The sequence below is a fragment of the Cololabis saira genome, chromosome 14, assembly GCF_033807715.1.
Source record: "Cololabis saira isolate AMF1-May2022 chromosome 14, fColSai1.1, whole genome shotgun sequence".
Taxonomy (NCBI): domain Eukaryota; kingdom Metazoa; phylum Chordata; class Actinopteri; order Beloniformes; family Belonidae; genus Cololabis; species Cololabis saira.
In genome coordinates this window covers 29333335-29355327 of record NC_084600.1, presented here as the reverse complement: position 1 = coordinate 29355327, position 21993 = coordinate 29333335, and the positions used below count along the sequence as shown (strand labels likewise).

Genomic DNA, 21993 nt, shown 5'->3' with positions numbered 1-21993 from the left:
GGCAGTAATGACATGAATTCAGGTGTCCTCATGAGCAGCAACAAGGCTGGCGGTGAACCTGTAGGCTCAGCCATTCCGTCCTTACCTCCATGACGCCCAGCTTCACGGGTGTAATCCAGCCGAGCAGCTGACGGTCCCACCAGAGCTCTGCCGGTTCTCATTTCAGCCCTCAGTTCAGGTGTTGCTTTGACTGCAAATGTGTGACATCCACCTGTGTGTGGCTAAGGCGAGGGTAACGTATCAGGTCGAGATGCTTCACAAGGTGGCGGTCACGTGTTTCCAGGTCAACAGCGGAGCCTTCTTTCTCCACAGTCTGCAGTCGGACCCTTCACTCGCTTTACTGCACCTGGTATTTGGTTTATTTAAGGAGCAACACGAACAAGACACAAGTCTAAAGACGGTTGATGACGTGGTGTGGGTCCGTTGCATTGGCTTTGTGTGTCGAGGCATAAACTTAAGCTTTAGTTTCATTATTCCACAAACTATATTTATTTATTTAGTTTTTATCGGCGACGTAAAAACAGACCAACAGGAGCTCACAGTTCATGCTGTTCCACATGTTCCTGACGCTGCCCCCAAGTGGTGGCTTCACATCATAACACGTAGATGTGTCGAACCCTGAGTTGTTCACTTAAAAGCATTGTGCTTAAATCTGGTCACCTTTGTAGAGCAGATCTGCTGGGATTTAAATCAAATCTAGTTTAGCTAGCTAATACACACATTTCCTCTTCTGCAATCTGGTCTGAACGGCGAAAAAGGATGTCTTTGATTTAAACCATTTTAAAAAGAAAAGTGACTGCATAATAACAAAACCTGCATTGAGTTAGGGAGAGTTATCGTGCACTGGTGTCGTCGTTTGTACGTAAAATCTGTGAAAACGGGCTCAGGGAGCACCAGTACCCTTCACGATGCGTTGCAGGGTCTTTTTTTGCAGGAGGTGATGCAGCTTCCTACCACACAGTGACGCAGCCAGTGATGACGCTCTCAATGTCGCCCCGGTAGAAGCAGAGCATGGTGAAGTTTTTCTTGGCCATCTGTTTGGTGTTAGTTGTCCAGGAGGGCTCCTCAGAGATGTGCAGTCCCAGGAACTCGGTGCTGCTCGCCCTTCTCCACAGCAGCACCGTCGATGGTCAGTGGGGGAGGCTGTAGGGACCTCTTCTTTCCTCGTCTTTGAGGACGAGGTCGAGGTTGTCGTCATCGCACCACTCCACCAGCTCATGTACAGTTTATGCACTTACACTCACATCTGTGAGATGCTGGTAACTCATACTTACCATTTCTTGTTTGAAGTTAGAAATAAAACTAATTTGACATGAAAGTGAACATCGGCTGAGGATGATAAGAGTAGAATTTCAATTTATCAAAAATCATATTCTATTTTTAACCTCATGTATTGGATTAAAGCAACACAACCTTTGTCATTGTTTGTTCTCCTTCATGCACGGAGGTTAGGTCCCTTCTACAGCGCTGCTGGAGCTTGCTCTTGCTCGGTTGGTCATGCCATGTTTGCACAGAACTGGTAACATCTGTGGACCTGCGGTCATTTCTAATAACGACGGAGGACGTCTGATCCGGTGCGAAAGTGACGCGTCTGTAATTTGTAAAACAAGAGCTCCACCGGAAAGTTCAGCAAATACAGAGGTCCGCCTCTTTTTCCGTGTAATTATGACAGCTGTGGTGTATATGGCAACATTATATTAGCAGCCTACATCCGTGACGTTTAGACCAATTATATGTTTTTATTGACAAGAATAAATAAATGGGTCATCGCAAAGCTTCATATGGAGACCTGTAATAAGCAGGGAGCCCAGATCAGCAGCGGAGGGAGGATGCGACCTGCGTAACCGCGTGCTCTCTTAAACTTTCCTTCGTGCATTGAGTTCCAATCCTCGTCGTAGACTTCAGGTTGCAACGAAAGCTTTGTTTACTATGGCAACCGAAGCACATAGGCCGATGACGTCATTTTCAGGTTTTTACTGATAAGTAAATGTAACGTGTGAGTTCAGACATTTCCAATGAAATATTCAAAGTTATTAGTGGTAATTGCTTGACGACGCCATCCAACGGTTAATATCTGCACACGACAGTAAAACTGAGATCCTGTGTTAAAGCGCTGCACGAAACACAGACTGGTCCCGTGTGCACCGGGCCTTTACTCAGTCACTCTTTCATGTGTCTAAATGTTTCTTAAAAGGAAGCAAACTTTCATTTCAAATTGAACTGAAATTTACACCCAGAACAGATTTAAGAGACGGCGGGGATTTTCCTGGCTCTGCAGCCCCACAGCTCCACACCTCACAGTTGCTCTCTTCCTTCTATTATTTCACTGCCTGGACCCCTGCATACTTACTTTTTCCTTTTTGTTCATGTCTTCTTTTGTTCTCAATAAAAAAAATAAAGTCCTAAAATAAAATATCCAAATAAGGAGATTTGAAAAGTCAGATCGTAGGTATCGCATCAGTCCCTTCAGTCTTATCCATCGCTACCAGTCCTTAGTAAACTACATTAATACGTGTCTAAATAAGCCTGTTTTTTTTTGTTTTGTTGTTTCTGTTGATGTTCGGGATGTCCCAGATCAGCACCATCGTCTCCAGCATCCCCCATCTGGACTTCCTCAATCTAAGTATGAACCCCCTGAGCGGCATGGAGCTGGACCCCAGCATGGCTGACGTCTTCTCCCGGGTCCGGCGACTCGTCCTCAACAACACGCAAGTCAGCTGGGACACGGTGCACACCCTCACGCAGAACATGCCAGAGTAAGTGAAACGGCTTTATAATCATGACCTGGTCACGCATTTGGCCTGAAACATGTGTGTGCTGCACCAGCTCTGCGTGTCTCCACCCTAACAGTCCTTTGCACCTCATTTTCCCAGGCTGATGGAGCTTTTCCTGTGCCTGAATGGTTACAACACTGTTTCTGAATCCCAGACGTCGTGTCCGTCGCTACACCTGCTGCAGATCACCGACAACCAGCTGCAAGCCTGGGCGGAAGTGAGGAAGTTTGGCCAGTTGTACCCGCGGCTGAGCACGCTGGTTCTGGCCAACAACAGCGTGGACTCTGTGGGAGACACCAAGGAAACACTGGAGAATCTGTTCCCCAACCTGCGCAGCATCAACCTCAACAACTCAGGTCTGGACGCTAAAGAGTTCCTTGACTTTTTGGGACTCCATTATTATTGTTGATATATTTTCTTTAATCATTCAGGGCTTAGTGAATGGAAAGACATTGAAAGGCTGAATTTCATTCCGAAGCTGCAGGAAGTCAAAGCAAAAGGGATTCCTTTATTACAGCCCTACAGCACTGAGGAAAGGCGTAGCCTGCTTTTAGCTCAGTAAGTCTCCACGCTGGCGTGCACGTGCACTCATACGGTTAGTAATCTACATGCGTGGTTAACGTGCTGGACTCCTGCACCTGCCTGCAGGCTGCCACGCGTCATGGTGTTGAACGGGGGTGCAGTGTCTGATGGAGAGAGAGAAGATGCCGAGAGGTTCTTCATCAGATACTACCAGGACTGTCCAAAGCAGGAGCTTCCTGAGAGGTATGCAGACACGCGCGCACATATTTAGTAAGGGGGATATTTAATTACATTATGCTAAAGAAATAATGTATAAGATGCATTTACTAGACAACAAATTGTGTTTTTAGGCTGGGTCTTCTTAAAATGCGGCAGTGATGCCATCTCATTGGTCTCCGGTCCATGAATTTTGTTGCTTGCTTGTATGTTGAGATTATAAGTTTTACTGTGATTGAAGAAGCTCATGACCCTGCTGTGATGCAGTATGACAGATGAGAAAATAATCATCGCATGCATATACAGTTTCGCAGCTTGATGTGACAGGTTAATATCTGATAAAACGAAAGCAGTTAAGATTTGGTCTAACCTTGTTGCAGATGTACTTAACCTGACTGTCAAACTTAAGTTCTTGTCCAAGATGATCCCTAGGAACTTGACTTCATTCATTTCATCAATGATTTCCTTCTCAATCCTGACCTCAAATACACCATGTGCAGGCCTGTTACATGAAACAGAACATAGATACAGTTTTAAGCGTTAGATGAGATAACTTGAGCCAATCAATGGTGCTCAATGAAGCCTGCGTAAGATGCACATCTGCCAGGCTGGGTTTTGCCAGGTGACTGTGTCATCGGCGTACATCTGGCAGTTGACTTCTGGACAGAAGCTTGGTAGGTCATTAATATACATTGTGAATAAAAGTGGACCAAGAACAGACCCTTGCGGTACTCCCATGCTATCTGCATTCATATATCACTTTGCCTACTGACAATGATGCATTGCTGCAGGTTTCCAGCTCTCTGGGAAGAGTTTTGTTTGTATTGACAGGTTCACTTGGTAAGTAATTGGCTCCACGTCTGAGAACTACAGCTCAAAAATTGAGATGTTTTTAGAAATGATGGAAAGAAAATATATGTTTAACCCAGAAAGATGGTTCCACTCTTGGTTAGGGATTTGATTTCTTGATTGCAGATTCTGGGTTGTGATTGACAATACATTTGGTGTTGAATTAATGCCATACTTGTCCACCTGTAGACAGGTGTTCTGGTCCTCATGGACTAACGTTTCCACCTGTAGACAGGTATTTTAGTCCTCATGAACAAACGTCTCCAGATGTCTCAGGTCTGAAGGGTTTCTGCTCCAGACCGCAGGTTCCAGACGTTTCCAAAGATGTTCAACAGCATTAGATCAGGACTCATAGAACAACACTTCAGAACAGTCCAGAGTTTGGTTCTGAGTGGTTCTTGGCTGGTTTTAGTTGTGTGTTTTGGGTCATTATCCTGTTGGAGGACCCATGACCTGCGACTAGGACCAAGCTGTCTGACTCTGGACAGCACATTTGTCTCCAGAACGTGTTGATGGTCTTGAGGTTTGATTGGACCTGCACAGATTCAAGACCCCCGGTACAAGACGCAGAGTTACCTTTAACCCTTTAAATAGTCAAACTCAAGACCTGAAGACTCCTGATATGAGACACACCACCTTTTAGTTTTAAAATGTCACGGTGGTCACATTATTTTACACCTACAAACTTACTTGTCCACATGTTGTATGTGTCATAAATTATGGATCAAATACCTACTGTAGTACCATTTTTGTTGACGGCATTCCACTTAACCCCAGCCGACTGTTCTGGAGGGGTTTCTGAGGGAAGGTGTATTGTCTGACTGGGGGGAAACTAACCTTTGGGAGACAATGCCACTAGTCTCTCTCTGCTCAATGAGTTCTTTGTGCCGGGAATTCTCTGATTGGAAAACTGATCCGACAGGTAACGGGTAGATTCTTTTTTTTCTTTTTCTTTTTTTTTTTATATCCACCATTGGTGAAACATTAAGATAGCAGGCTGATGTGTTTTCTGATGTAACAACGGCGTTGATGGCTCACTTGGCTTTGAATTAACTGTGGCAAAGTGCCATCATGCTTATGGAGAATGGCTATCGCGGGGTTGATCCTCGGCTCTGTCCTGGTGGAACCATCTGAAAACTTGGTTTTACCTTGAGTCCTGGTTCAGTGCCAGGTTCTCTGTGAAGGTCCGGGGTCAAAGATCACCATGACTGCACGCGGGTCTCGCGTGGGCGTCGGACACGCTTAGTTACCGGTGAGCAGACGGATATCCTCTTTCTTTTCCGATGAGGTGGTGGCCTTACTCTTCTGAGAGATGGGAGCGCTGCGGGAGGAGGAGGAGGAGGGGGCTTTTCAATGAACGCCGCAATCTAAATCCAGCGTCTAACCGTAAAAACGATCCCAAACCATAAACCAGACTGAAATCCCTCAACAATGTATTGCCAGATACAGAGAAATGGGGTTACTCTAAGGTTTGGAACCAGTAAGCAGAAGTGCCAAAACAAAAAAAAAAAGTGTTGGCCGGATGGGAAGGATAAGTTTCAAGAAGAGTGAAAGAAAGAGACTGGATGGCATGCTAAATTCTGAGCCAAATCAACATTTTAAGCTGGTCAGCTTTCAGCTAGAGGGCTTGAGAATGAGACGGGATAAAACAGCCGGATTCAAGTCGGCAAAGATCTAGGCTAGATAGCGTTCCCGCAAAAAAAACTGTTATTTCTGTCTCTGCTTTTCCTTCCCATTATCCAAGAATGCAGTCAAGACGATCAAAATGCTGACTCGTTATTACCTGCAGCACCGTTTGTCCCATCAGACCACGCTTAGTTACTAAAATGAAACCTCTTACTTGAGCGAAAATGGCTTTTCTTAGAATGCCACTTTGTGCGCCTTTTAATGAGGCCTCTTAACGTGGTTAAATGGTTTCTCTGAGAATGGCACTTTGTGCGGCATGGCCTCAAAGGAGCATTCCCACAGTAGATCGCAGGTTTTGGCCAGAAATCTTTGGCCTCTGGTTTGGCTTCGTGGAGGACTGTTGGGGAGGGAGTCGGAGTTGTTTTCATTGGCACGGCTGGCACAGGAGCTTTGAAAGCGCCGGATTTTATTTACCCGTTCCTGTGTCCTTATCTCCAAAGCACATTCCCTTGAGATGGTTGGCTGCTTTTCTCACGGCAGTCGAGGGCCTGATAACTCAAGCGTTTTTCCAGCTCATCGGCATCAGCACAGGCTTTTTACCGTGGCACGTGCCCCAGTATTGATCAGCCACACCCTAGTAAAATCCCAGCGAGCCGTCAAAGTGTCTTTCATGCAAGTTGAAAGCGACTTTGCCAGCTGTCTCTATGTCACATGCTTCATTTCTCTGACCGTTTTGCGTCCAGAGACGGTCTCGCCTCATCTGTTGGTGCTGAGGCAAAGCAGAACCCACCAGAACCAGACTATTTTTGCATAAAGAAGAGGTGAATAGTTTGGATGGTTGGCCAGACTAGTGTTTTAAGTGGTAGACATGCACTTAATATTTCGTTGGACCATCTTTAGCTTTGATGATGCCACACGTTCACTGTGACTTTGTTCCGATAAGCTTCTGCAATGTCAGAATATTTATTTCTATCCAGATTTGCCTTCTTGGGCGAGTCGGACCTCTGGTCAGTGGTGTTCAGGTCTGGACTCTGTGGAGGCCGGTCCATGTGTGAAGGAGATGCCTCGTGCCCCCGGAACCACTTTCTCACAGTTTTAGTCCAATGTCATCTTGGAGTACGCCCCGTGCCGTCGGACAAGAGCACACCCACTGAAGGAATAACCTGGTCATTCAGTTACTTCCGGTGCTCAGCTGACCTCATAACGTTGCCAAACCTAGACGTGCGTTTATGAAGTTTATAACAAAGCACGTCAAAGGAAATGGGGAAAGCAGAACATGTCCTACAGCTTCTTAAGGGCCCGGTAGACACGGGTCAGGGTTAGGGATGGGCGGTATGGACTAAATATTTTATCACGATAATTTCTGGCATTTATCCCGATAACGATAAAAATGACGATAAAAAAATACCAATTCAACTCCATCTTTTTAACTATAAATCTATCTCGCTCTCAGATCCGCCATGTTTGTTACACAAAAACGTCATCAACGGAAATTTATCTTTCTTTCTTTCTTTCTTTCTTTCTTTCTTTCTTTCTTTCTTTCTTTCTTTCTTTCTTTCTTTCTTTCTTTCTTTCTTTCTTTCTTTCTTTCTTTCTTTCTTTCTTTCATTCTTTCTTTCTTTCATTCTTTCTTTCTTTCTTTCTGGCTCATTTCTTTCTTTCTTTCTTTCTTTCTTTCTGGCTCATTTCTATCTTTCTTTCTTTCTTTCTTTCTGGCTCATTTCTATCTTTCTTTCTTTCTTTCTTTCAGGCTCATATCTTTCTTTCTTTCTTTCTTTCTTTCTGGCTCATTTCTATCTTTCTTTCTTTCAGGCTCATTTCTTTCTTTCTTTCTTTCTTTCTATCTTTCTTTCTTTCAGGCTCATTTCTATCTTTCTTTCTTTCTTTCTTTCTTTCTTTCTTTCTTTCTTTCTTTCAGGCTCATTTCTTTCTTTCTTTCTTTCAGGCTCATTTCTATCTTTCTTTCTTCCTTTCTTTCTTTCTTTCTTTCTTTCAGGCTAATTTCTATCTTTCTTTCTTTCTTTCTTTCTTTCTTTCTTTCTTTCTTTCTTTCTTTCTTTCTTTCTTTCTTTCTTTCTTTCTTTCTTTCTTTCTTTCAGGCTAATTTCTATCTTCCTTCCTCCTTCTTTCCTTCCCGTACGTTGTGCATCTATTTAACACAGAACCATAAATCAGCTTTACACAAAAACGTCATCAACGGGAATTTATCGTTTTTACCACGAGATGACAAATACTTACCGTGGGGAATTTTTTTGACGGTTTATCGTGAACGGTAACATGTCACCCATTCCTAGTCAGGGTGCCAAGGGTGACACGGCTATGGCGACATAATTGTGTGGTCGTAACGTAGCTTTACAGTACTTCCAAAGTACTTTCATGGGCTCTAGATCAGGTTACAGTTCTGGTCCAGAAGGGATTCAGCTGCTGGTGCACAACCAAGTGTTTCCAGAAGGATATCACAACTGGTTCTGATGGAGCCACGCTCGCACACATAGATCCATCTCACACGGGTTAAAGCTTTTGAACCTCTTTATTTTGCACATCTGATACCAAAACCATGACGTGAGCTCCGCTCCTTCCCAGGTACCACGCCCTCGTATCCAAGTACGGTCAGCTGGCTCCGCTGGCCGAGGTGGACCTGAGCCCCCGCTGCACTCTGGTGGACGTCCGCTGCGGCGAGAGGGTGGAGCCCGTCAGCCTCCGCCTGGCACAGACGGTGGGCGACCTGAAGAAGCACCTCAAAGCTCTGCTGCAGCTGCCCAACAACGGCATCAAGCTCTTCTACATCGACCGAGAATTGTCTACCGTCTTCGGGCCCGAGGAGTTGAAATGTCCCTCGCGGGCGCTGCATTCCTACAGCATTCGAGACGGGGGTGAGATTCTAGTAGTCCCCAAACCAAAAACCTCCTCCGCTCCTCAGATCTTTGAGTCCGGAGCTTCCCTGGTCTGAATAAACGGAACTTCATACATTTTAGGAAACGAACACTTACTGGACACCAAGCTTTAACTTGAGTTTTTATTTAAGTTGAATGTAAGAAAATTTAAAAACTGCAATGTGCACGTAACGGCTAATCCGTTTCACTTCGAAAGTCCACCCAACACCTGCTTCTGGATGGAGTTTTAATTTCACACGCTTCAGATTCTTGAGGGATTTTTTTAAGTCTATGTGACTAAGATAACAACAACTATTCATCAACCCGCCGAAACGTTTACCGAGAATTAGAAGTCATTGAGCAAGTTCTTGGAAGCTTTGTAAATGGAGACATTTATGTTCTCGGTCCATCAGCTTCTGATCGGTAAAACAAACAAACTGGGCCACGACTGTTGTTCAAAAACCCACCAAACATGCGTCGATGAGTCAAAAACAGTCTTGTGCAAAATTAATGGACAAATTGAAATTGTTTTGCTATTATTTTCACCCCCCCACCCCCATATAAAGTAAGCCTAATTTAACGATTATATTCTGGAGCTACGTTTACAACTTTATTAACTAGTTGCCTTTAAACTGAACATACAGCCACAGTATTTAAACATAACTCCTGCCAGCTCCAGTATTGGGCACATATATATGTATATCTATTTTAATCATTTACAGACGTACATTATCTTGTCAGTGAAAAGAAGAAAATGAGGGATAAACTGGTAAATTAAGTGAAATATTCCCCCTTTTCTGTCCCCAAAGTAGCAGAAAGACAACAGTTTACTTGCTCATTCATAAGAAATAATTCACACAAATGTAGCTAATGATCACTTTAATATAATAACAGTTCCCATTATTTCCAAATTAAAAGCACAAATTGCACATTTTAAAGCTAAAGCCACCTTTTTAAAAGACGTTTTGTGGGATTAAATCCAGGACTTGAGGTTTCAAACCTTCTCCTGATCAAAGGCAACACTGCAGCGCCGCACAGGGGATCAAATCGTTTAAGTAGTTAAAAAAAATCATGCTGCCAAAAACAAAAAACCTTAATGTGATCAAAGTCATTATTAAGCCGTGTTTCATTTTGATTTTCATAATTAAGATGGTCTCAAAGTGGCTTTATTCTCTCACGACTCGTCCCAGATTCAACTTGTGTCACGTAACTCTGGTCACGTGTCCTGAGCTGACCCCAGAGCCCCCGCATAAACACTCACGACAGGGGGAGCGGTCACGCTTGAGCGCTGGGGTCACTCTAGAGTTACCGCTGGTACTCGGGCCGCGGGGCCCGTGAACGAAGCAGCTCCCGCCTCCCTGGTAACCGCACACCAGCTGCTGTGTCACGGACACCTCAGGCGGGTTGGAGCTGCCGGCAGAGTCTCGGCCCACACGCATGCGAGGCGTCGGTGTGGGCTGCCGGGAGGCATCCCCGCTGGAGGCGCGATGGAGGCAGCGGGCGGCCCAGGCAGGTGACTGACCCGAGTCTGCTCAGCTCAGTTCATGAAGCAACAAGTTTACCCGAAAGTTTTGAGATCCTCTGAGTCACAGGGGTTTTTATTAAGTTGTATTTCTCATCATGTCTTCTTCTTTCTGCTGTTATCGTTAAAAAGGAGAAAAAAAGCGTGGGTGGTGTTGTATGAGATTAACCTCTTGACCTCTGAAAGCGCATCGCTGAACCGGCTCCTGAAACCGTCTGACCTCCGTGAGTTAACCCGACGTCAACGCAGGAGTCGGAGCGCTCGTCGTGCTTTTTTCCAGTTTTATTTGATTTTTCTTTCCTGCCGTGTACAGATTTGAATTTGGAAGCTGACATGTTTCCCAACTCGGCATTGTGTCTAAAATACAGTTTTTTCAAATCCATGACTTAACCAGTGCTTTAAGTCAAAATAAATAAGTGCCAGTACTTTTGACCTGCTCTCTATCCGGGGGGTAAAAGTGTCCGTACTGCATACCGGCCCACTTAAAGCACTGGAGTTAACCACATATTTCTTGGTTGGGTTTCATTTGAGATGCTGTCTTCCAGTGCTTAGACGCCTACAGATGCATTGTGGGTCCATGAGAGTCTGTAAAACAGTCGGTGCGTCCGAAATGCCATACTAAACAGTATATACTCAAAAAGTATACTTAAGTTCGGCACACTTTTGACTAGAATATTAGTAGTGTGCATTCATTTGGACGTACTACCAGAGACGTTCTATAAACCGAGACAGCCCACTAAGGTTCGAGTTGCTGTATCTGTGTCACGTGACTGCCACGCCCCTTTAGGAGACCGGAAGTAGGTCCTCAGTCTATTGAGTCCTATGGGAAAAGTGAACGTGAGCACAGATTATTACCAATTCCTTCGCCCCATAGTAACCTAAGTAAATATGGGACCCATTTTTCAAAAGCCACAAACCTTCTGAACATTCTGACACCAAAATGGCAATTTTCAGACCGACAGATTAGGAGAAAATGAACTTTGTTTGAGACCTGTCTCTGTCTGAACAACACACTCTCGCGAGATTTGGCTCTCATCGTTTTCCCATCGGATAAAATTAAGTTTAAAACTAAAATAAAACTAGCTTCTTTGCTTAATAATACTGTTATTTTTATTATTTAAGTATTTTTGGAAGAAAGTTGTACTGTATCTAGTGTTGTATGTTCCAAAACGATGTGGGGAGAGGGGCGGCCACGCCCACTTAGGAGACCGGAAGTGTATACAATTTCAAACCATTGCCAGTAACGGCAATGCGCTATCTTGTGTATAGAAGATCTTTGGTACTACTCAGAGCCACACGTCACTTCCTGCCGTTGGGAGGGGGACTTGTTACCATGGTAACAACTTCCTGTCACAGCAGCAGTAGCAGCACCGCTCTTTCCCGTTTATCCTGGCCGAAACAAGATGACATTATATAATATTATTATATACAAATATTAGAATATTAATATTAGATCATAATATTACTATACTTAATATTATACTAATGACATATACGTATCTGCGCAGCACTTAGCAACCAAACACCGCTGCATTGCATTGTGGGAAGTTTCTGCTTAGCTAGTGTCCATCAATCCACACTAATAAATTTCTCCGGAATGAGTATGGATAGCGCATACTATTGTGTACGTACTAATGTTTTGGACGCACTAAAAAATCTCACATAGTGTTTTTGCAAACTCATTAGGGTGGAAGTATGGCATTATCGGACCAGCTAGTGTGTAGTTGTAGGTGCACACTTTGCAGGATCTGGCCGATCAGAAAAAAGAAGTTGTTTCTTTCAAAATAAAACGCCATGAAGGGGCTCCGACTCGTATGTCAACGTCATGTTAACTCACAGAGGCTGTGGCTGAAATATTAAGATGTTTTGTTTTTTTTTTAAGGAAAACAAAACATCTTTTTAACTTGAATGTAAGTTTAAAAACGAATTTAATTTGACACCACCCATCCTTTTTATATGTATAACAGCAGAAATGTATCTTTAAACAGACAGAAAACTGCATGACCGTCACATGGCCACTAGCACAGACAATCATGCACGCTGGCACCTACGGACAATTTAGGGGCATCAATAACCTAGCATGCATGTTTTTGGACTTTGGGAGGAAGCCGGGGTACCTGCAGGGAACCCACGCAAGCGCTGGGAGAAACATGTTAACTCCACACAGGAAGACTCCCGCTGGGCCCGGGAGTCAAACCAGGAACCTTCTTGCTGCGAGGCAACAGTGCTAACCGCTAAGCCACCGATTTAAGGTCGTCAGATAAAACTCTGAGGACTCTCTTCAGGTTTGTCTCGGCGTTGCTGAAGGAACGAGCGTGTATTAAATGTAAATACGACGTTTCTTGCCAGGTGAAGAAGCTGCTGCTCAGCCGTTCTCTGGTGCCGTTTCATCTGTTTTCAGTTTCCACCGGGTTCCTGGTGCCGTCAGACGCAGGCGGTCGACCTGCATGCTGTTATCCATCCATATTACTTTTGCACCCGTTCTCAGTGGGCGTTTGTCGCATGAACGTCTCAACCACACTCTGCTCTTCTTCTTCGTTGGTGACAATGGTTTCACATCTTAAAAAAAAAAAAGCTTCAGTTTTTGCCAAATAATGTCAGACCTGCCAGAGATCCCACTTGTGTCCAGTCTGGTCTCCTCCAGGCTCATAAAGGACCTGCTTCAGCTGTTGGTTGTAGTCGTTATTGTGACGTGGTCACACACCGTTGCTGGACCATTAAACATTTGTCTTTCCCGCCGTTCGATGCATGAACGCTTTCAGAAGTTTAGTAAAACCTCCTTGAGGGGCGGCAAAGTATACGTGAGGATTTGCAAAGTAGAGAGCAGCAAAAAAAACATTGTTAAACGTGCGACAGCAGCTTTGCCATGTTTTTCTTTTTTAAATTTAACTTAACTCTGGTGTTGAATATTACCGTCTCGTCTCCTCCGAGCCTCCAATACAAGGAGAAGGGTTTAATTGTAGAGCTTTTCGGACTTAAGCATATTAACAATCTCTCACATTCAACCTCGTTAATGGCCAGTTTGGTGTTTGCGGAAACTTCGGCTTCACAGCTGATTTCCCTCTCCTGAAACCTTACAGCTAGATGTGCATCTTTATTCACAAATATTCACAAATTCAAGGCAAAGAAACTGACAAAAGCTTGTTTTTAACAATAGTGCTTGAAACAGCTTCTAATATCTAAAAAAGTAAGGTTTGCATGAGCTGCATCTTCTAAATATTGGGTTGCTGTGAGAGTGTAGATAGAGAGGTTTTTATTGTTTTCTTTGTTTTCACAGTTCCTATAATAATAATATTAATGATAAGAGCTGCCAAGTTAAAATGCCTTCTGAGCACTTTTATGTCAATTGTATTTGTGAGAAAAGTCTTGTAGCTGCAGCTGTCGGCGTTGCTTCTCTCACAGACTTTTTGTAGCATATAACTGGAGATATTTTGGTTTTATTGATCTGCATATAAATATAGCGTGATGGATGGGGATTTATGGGATGAAGCTTTTCTTTCTGTGTCGGTGGCTGTGAGTTGTTTGGTTGGTTTGCGTGGGCGGCATTTCTTTGTTCTGTTTGATATTTCATCACGTGTAATACTTTTTTCAGGGATACAGTGTGGTTCAAAGGTATTTATAAATTTGACACCCTAAAATATGATGCCCTGTCTGCTACATGTACCAAATTCAGAGTTTATTTACAGATTTTAAAAGTGAAACATAAAAAGGGTGTAAAGAAATGATCCACAGTACAGTTTGCTGTTTAGAGTATGCTGTTTATCAAGTTTGCTTCGTTCTGTTTTTTTTTATTTATCTTGACACTTTATATTCTTGTTTGCATTGTTGAGATAATTTTTATGTTTCTGTATCCTGTACTGTGTAATGGTGTTGTCACCTTAAGGAAATAAAGTCTAATGAACACAGTCTGTTGCAGTGCTGCTCTTTGATGGTTCGGGGCGACAACTGGAGTCTGCAGATGCTCGCAATTTCATCATCATTAGGACGGGGTTTAAAGTGAGCATAGATGAGGTTTCAGAACCTCGTTCCTAGGTCTTCAACATAGTCATATCACACTATGTGCTCATTTGTTTGACAGAAACTGAGCCAGAATGGAGAAGCAGGGTACGTAGAACTAAGATAATTATGCAGTACATGATATTATTAAGTTTCTCGAAAGCATTTCTGAGGATTTGGTCTCTGTACTTTAGCAGCAGACTTGTCTTGCCTTTCAGCTGTCTGGGAACTGCAAGGTCCTCAGGACTTGTGGGTTCAAGAAGTAAAAACACTGTGCTTGATAACTGGTATGAATCTGACCCAGATTATAATTAGTTTTATGATATTTGGGCCATTTATCTGTCAGGAAAGTTAGCTGACTAAATTTAGGGAAAGTAGTTGGAGATGTGGGGATCAGGCAGAGGAATAGCTCATTCAAACATATGACGAGCGTGTTGGCTTCTCAAGTCGCCTTGCTGGGTGAAGAGGGTCAAATATTAATCTCTCACGATGTCTGCTTACACGTTAATTCTTCAATGTTTTGATCAAAAGACTAGCGTTACCTGAACCTGCCGTGCACCAACTCTCCGCTTGGCTGCAGAGAAGACGAGACTCTGCAGACCTCCTCTCTTTCTGGGATGACGGCCTCCGTCGGGCTGCAGAGGTCCATTCCATACGTGTCAGGCAGTGTTGTGTTTCTGGGGCATTCCCTCCACCCATTCAGCCATCCATCTGTCTTAATCCTGAGTGGGATATCTGTGCCCAGGAACCGCTCACCCTGCAGCAAACCGTCGCCATCAGGACCCCCTTTAAAGGGACTGGACCGTAAACATTTGCCCACTTTTTTCTTTCTTTTTTCGAATCAATGATCCTGAATGTGGAGACCGATTCACAGAAATCCAGTAGGATCTGTCATACCGTGGTAACTTTAAGTAAAATTTTCTTGAACAAGCTCTCTTTTGAGTCTTCCCTGTTACTTATAAAGATGAGTCAGTCCTTCCTGGTTTTCGTGAGTACCGGTAACCATAGTTATCTCCAAATTCTCAAGCAATGAGCGCCACCATTGGGCTCAGCCGTGGTTTTAATGAAATGTCATGACATTTGTATAATGGACCGACTCGACATTCGATACAAACGTCTTCTGTGGGAAGGAGAAGTCCTTCGGGCTTATCTCCAACTTTTCTTGTAAGCTGAGTAATTCAAAATTTAGTTGAGTTTTTGCATTAACAGGAAGTAAAATGTACAAAAAGGAAAAGACAAGACTACAAAGACTCACCGCCAGCTGATCATTGAAGCAAATGATGCTCCAGCGAGACATAACACAACACTAAGTAAATAAATACATTCCTACATGAATAAAACATGGATCAGAAGTTATTTTCATTCTAAATTTGTGCAGGCATGCTTCATAAGTTGGAGAATTCACCATAGGGGGTCAGTGGAGATCGAGTCAACCTGAAGTTCCCTAGTGGTCATTCCAGGAACTGCAATTTTCTCCACTTTCAGTTTAGCAAACCAGATGTAGCGTCTGACTGACATTACAGATCTAGAGGATATGTGACAACTTTTGAAAAGTGATCTTTTTTAAATGTTTCTGAATTAATGTTAAAAACATTCTCCTTTACTTCAAAATGCTACAGTGCCTGATTTCTTGTGTATTAATGACTATAACCCTCTAAACTCCCAATGGTATTAGGCTTAAGGGAAGTGGTTCACATGGGAATCAGCTCTGTGGATATTAAGTTCCTTTGTGGAATCGGATGTGAATGTTATGAAATTTCTGGACCATTCGAGTTTGAGAGTCCTTTTCGAATGTTGCTTCAGTTCCCTTGTAGATGAATTCCAACCTCACAAACGATCCATCATTTCCAAGAACATGAACTCAGTTATATTTGTGATATTCACCAATTCAGACACTGAAAAATGGATGCTGTTTCCTAAACAGGACCTGGCTGTGTTACTGGTACTCGGATCGACCCCACAATTGCCCCGTTTCATTTTGAAGGTACACTTAGGGCAAGGAGAGGCTGAACAGGGTCTATTGTGGGCTGGGGGGAAGGAGTCATTGGGGTAAGAAGGTTTGGGTTACTGGAAGTAGGTCCACCATTGTGAATGGAAAGGCAGCAAGGTGGGCAAGGCAGAGCCAACTGCTGGGCAGAGGGAGCTGAATCACAGCGGCCCACTCCACGGATTAGGTGACTGCTGAACACAGCTCAGTTGATATCCAGCCAGGACCCTTTTTTTGTGAAGGTCAGGCTTGATGGGTTCTCCAGGAGCTATGATGGTGGATACTTTGACCCCATTCCCACACAATAACCGCCTGCTACGTTGGAAACCTTACGTAAGCAGGGAAGAGATGTGCTTTTAACTACAAACCCATTTTCCACTTAAGTTTGGACATTGTGCAAAACGTAAATAAAAACAGGATACAAAGATTGACTTATCCTTTTAAAACTATATTAGTTTGAATAATCTACCAAGAAAAGACATCACTGGTTCAAATATTTACTTATTTTGAATTCGATGCCTGCATGAATGAATGAATGAATTGTTATTTATTAATGTGTCATACACCTCTAAGGTGCCCAGTCTATAAGGGCTTACAGGACACAGATACACTACGCCAGCAAACAAACATCAGCGTACAAACACAAAATTATAAATTCCACTTATACATTACAGATCAAAATACAGATCCTTTCTCAGTTTCCATATAATGTGTCCTTTCTCTGTTTCCAGGCTCTATTTATAAAGGTAGCTATAGAGAAAACCTCTCTGAAAAACCATTCCAATTAGCATCATCCTCAGTCCAAAACAACTCAGGTTTCAAATCTTGCATTTTCTGAAATAAAAGCTGCCTGGCTTCATCATATAATGGACAATAAAACAAAAAAATGAAGTTCATCCTCAACAACATTTAAATCACAAACACTACATAATCTTTCCTCTTCAGAAACAGAGTTATACCTACATGTTTCTATAGCCAGAGGGAGAATGCCAGTTCGCAATTGAGCCTGCATGTTCCAAAACCCCCTCAAGAGGAGGATGTTTACGCCTGAGTTGCGTCACATCTGCTTTTTACTTAATAGGCGTTAAGGAACTTGATGGATAGATCGATGTTATTCATCCCAAATTGGGATACTTACTAAGATGAAAAATACGGATATACCAAAAACATCTGTACAAGTTATGTAACAGGAAATAAACTAAAATTTCAGCGTCAGTGGTAGAACGTGTAGTGATTGTGAGCAAACGGACTGTGAAGTGCGCAGATTTAAAAGCGCACAGGGTATTTATCAATAAATAGAAGTAATAATTGTAATAAAACTGATTGTAGGTGGGATTCTTTCCCATTCTTGTCTGTCCTGTGCACATGTAGCGTTTGTTCAAAGGGAGCTCGGATAAGCTCCAGCAGATCCCGATGACGTGAATAAGTGGGTATTGATTACGGATAGATTTACTGATGGAGTCCCTCTCTTTTATTTTCTCATTGGGGGGACTTTTCCTTTAACAGAGAACCTTTGAATCCCACAAACTTACAGATTTACGTACAGAAAGCAAATGTAGAGTATTCATTCATTTCCCGTCATGTATTCCGTCAATGAATTTTCCCTGCAGAGAGAGGCAAGTGCACAAACACAAGACATCAGATGTATGAGCCCATTTCCTGCTTTGCGCTTCTCCACCCTCGCACCCTCGACAAGACCAACCTCCGAGCACAAAGCTCCACCCGGTCGTCTGTATCATGCAGATTCTTTTCTGCTGCTCTTTTATGACATTCTCTTTACTAACCTGCGAAGGATAATTCAAGCGTTCACATAAAAGAGATGTGAGAGGCATAAAAGTCGGCTCAGCAGACGGTCTTCGTGCTTTTTAATGGGATCCTGGACCTGCCCTCGATCCTGGAGCTTTTCACACATCTTCCTCGTTGGCTCTCCGATTACTTCCACTGTCCAAACACAACAAAGACCCAACTGACTGCCATCTCTTTCCCAGACTCTATCAGCGCGGACCTGAGATTTCCTGCACTATCGCTAGCATCTATGGAAATTAAGTGTCTTTTACAACCTTGTAAATGATGCTGTTCCTAATTAAGAAAGGAGGTTCTCAGAGTGCACACAGTGACTCATGTTAATGCTGTAACTCTACCCAGAACGCCGCTTAGAAAGCAAAATTTCAGACTGTGTGTGTTCTTGTTTGGTTTCGTCCACAAATGTGACGAGTCGGGCTAATAAGTTAAGCGCAGGGTTAATTTTCATTGGAATAAACACCACCAACATGACGTTTTTCATTCCTCTATCGGTTGCTGGGGCAGGTGAGGGAATCGGTAGAAAAGGCCGATTCAAATATCCCCGTTACCAAATTATCAAAGCCTCAGTGTCCAGCATGAAATTCTTCACCAAAAACACATTTTATCATCATTTGGCACTTTGCTGGCTTACTGACAGATCCTACCGCAAAAGCATTCATCTCATGTGAGAGCCTCTTTGTACGAAAACATTCCTCTTCTCCCTCATTTAAAACATGCCCACGGACAGCCGTTCACTTTTATTTGTCTATTGGCCCCTCAGCACTTCCAGACCTCTGTTCTCTCGTTCTTACCCGTTGCTCTGTTTCCACTCCCCCCCTTATCCTGAGATTCCTGTGCTGTCCCTCCCCTCTCCTCCTCACCTTCCCTCTTCCTCCAAACCCTGATCTCAGATTAAGTTGAACACTCTTCCTGCTAAAGTTTGCACCTGTTTCTATGAGGTGAAGCTCTGCATTCGTGAGGGGCATCACAGATTTAAAGATTTAACCCCACACAAACGTCTAGGTTGTTGTTACCTCTGCTGATTATTGCGTGGAGAGCTCTGTCAGGACATCCCGCCGCTCTGCTGCCACCCCGTCCATCACTGCCATCACACTGTGGACAGTCCTCAGCTGGATGCGACTCTACTGTGTGGGAACTGCAAGGTTAGACTTGTGAGGAGTTAGATGTTCATGCTCTGACGGCAGGTGAGTGCATTATTTTCAGTGTATTTAATCAGTGTTTCATTTATGATTGTTATTTAAGGCTATAAGGCTATGACAGAGTTATTTTATCTTGAATAAGCAATGCATCTGTGTACAACTAGTGTCCCGTTGGAGTTTTATCTTAACTGTCTGTCCTAAAACCCACTAAAAGGATGCAAGTTAGATAGGGGAGTGAGTGATGCGAGTCAAAAGGGCAATTGCGGTAATCCTCACGCTGAGGGGGGGTGATGAAAGGCTGATGACATGACAGCAGGACTCTCTCAGCAGTGCCTACTAATCTTGGCACACCTGAACACAAGTTAATGTCCGCCTGAACAGAATTCACACATTACACAGCTGACAGATTTGAGAGAGGCATTCAATTGATCTCACATTTTCAAGACAAGATCAGTGAAACACTGAAAGCATTGTCTCTGTCTAGTTTTTGAAATGAAAAATAAACCAAACATTTTAACCGAGCCAGACTTTGCTGACTGTATCTATGAATATTTACATTTCAGCTTGTTTGGGATTGAGTGAGGAACATATCTATCCAAGGCATCATCGTTTACATCGCGGATAGGTGGCCAAGCTATTTCAGATGCACTTTTTTTTTTAATGCAAAAGCAATTTGCACAGGACAAGATGGGCCTGGGACATGATGCCAGAATCCTTATTGGAGACAAATATCTTTCAAAATTGATCACCAGGAAACTGATTAGAGGGGGTGACAACCTAACGGCAAAACCTCCCTCATTTCCGTTTTCATGAGAGACGTTTCTGAACATTTGGAGTCATTTGAAGCAAGAGATGTTTGTTCTTTGATGCCTGCAGCATTTTAAGCCACCTACTTGGTAAATTTGTTCTCAGGCCTGGTGACTATGTCCGCACATTAGATCTAGTCTATAGTATATTTATTCTCAGAAAAATAAAAAGGAAATGTCCCTAGAAAAAACATTGATAAATCAGCCATACATTGGAAAACTAAAGGGCAAGTTTTCCTTCTAAACTCCCAAGCTAAGTCAGTGCACTTTTGGGATACGTCTAAAAGTCCATTCATTTCCATGGGAACTCCCATTGTCACTAGTTGCAAAACTCTTTGTTGAGAAGTCTTTTTGGAACATTATCTGCCTCGTGTTTTTAAAAAAATGTCAAGTTTGAAGACGCTGTGTTAGCATTCAAAGCTAGCTAGCCCAGCATGGGCAATTTGCAGGCTTTAGAGAAAGAGCTTTCTTTCAGTTGTTTGATCAGGTAGTGAAATTGTAAAGGCTACAAGTGGAGAAACTAAACAATATACTTATCCCATGGGAGCAATGAGAGGGTGTTAGCAATGTTAGCATTATTAGCATCAGAATTGAGCTGACCCAACCATAAAAGAACTGTACTTCTTTGCATAAAACATCATATTTCATACGGACTGACCCACAAGTGGAAACGCTTTCTTGTGTCGTAACCTTGATATCTCAGGAAGTCCATGGGTTTCTGAGGAAACTTCAGTTATCTCTGACATAGCTACTTGTGTTTAACACCAGGGGTCGGGTGCTGTATTTTATATGGATTGACGGAGTGTAATGGGAGACAAATTTGATGACAAACCACCAAGTGGTTTGTCACTTGTAGGCCTAAGTCATTGCTGAAACGCATTTAATTTCATTGATAATAATCACAGCCTAAAAGTTTATCAAACAAGTTTAAAGCTATAACATTTATAGCCTACTGACAGTATTTTTCTGCTAACTTAGCTATGCATTCAACTTTACCTATGGAAAGCTTGCCAAGCCCAAAACTAAACAATCTCCAATGCCACTACAAGGACCTTGGCAACTGAAACCTTCTTCCTTAAAGCCATTAGTGCCCCGGTGTTAACGATCCTGTCCCTTTAACCCACAAAGCATAGATGGGCCCCAAACACAAGTGGTAATGAGCTCCTAAACGGCCTCACAGCTTCAGGTACCAAGACGCCGGAGCGTAGATGGCCAGTCTCCATCAGTTTCAAGGAGCCGGTGCACACTGTTGCAGGTTCACATGGGACTCAAGGCAAATGTGATCCTCACACATTGTTCTGGCATACATAATGGAGCCTTTTCAGGGATCCCCAGGGGAGACCTGGGAGCCTGATCTTAAAGACGTAACATGGTGCTAGTTGGGTGGTTTTTCCTTCCCTCTGCTTTGTTTAACAGTTTCATTTATGAGAAGTTGAACTATGACTCACATAATCCCATTTATTTTAAGGAAAATGCTGCACAGATTAAGTAACATGAGTTCAATGTCTCTGTTTTTTTCTTCTGTTTTTTTTTCTTCTTTTTAGTATGGTCAGGCAATGCTGTGCAGTCCTGCTCCATCTCTTACACATCTTTGTACAGACAGGAGGTACTGAGATGTCCAAAATGCTGAAACAGCTCAAATTTCCTTAGCTTGGTTAGAGCAGTCAAATTAATGGGCTATATGTATTTATTCTCCTTTTAGCAACTACTCATGATGTCTTGTATCCATATGGACCTGGTCAAAGGGATCTGGAAACACCCAAGATGGATGATGGGAGTTCTACGGAAGTTCCTTTGCTCATGTCCTTCATATTCTTCAATGTGCCCTACCGTTCAATCTATGTAAGCCTTCACTGGTGCGCCATCCATCTTCTCCCTGA

The 21993-nt window shown here is 43.1% G+C and overlaps 1 protein-coding gene across 1 annotated transcript in view; it reads left to right on the top strand.

Moving 5' to 3' along the window:
* tecta (tectorin alpha) overlaps positions 1 to 21993 on the top strand; it is a 49703-nt gene that overhangs the window by 4464 nt on the left and 23246 nt on the right. The window contains exons 5-10 of the mRNA XM_061740343.1: positions 2575 to 2756; positions 2874 to 3130; positions 3206 to 3332; positions 3423 to 3543; positions 4378 to 4400; positions 21778 to 21955. Of these exons, the coding sequence (XP_061596327.1) occupies positions 2575 to 2756; positions 2874 to 3130; positions 3206 to 3332; positions 3423 to 3543; positions 4378 to 4400; positions 21778 to 21955 (888 nt within the window). The remainder of the gene's footprint in view (positions 1 to 2574; positions 2757 to 2873; positions 3131 to 3205; positions 3333 to 3422; positions 3544 to 4377; positions 4401 to 21777; positions 21956 to 21993) is intronic.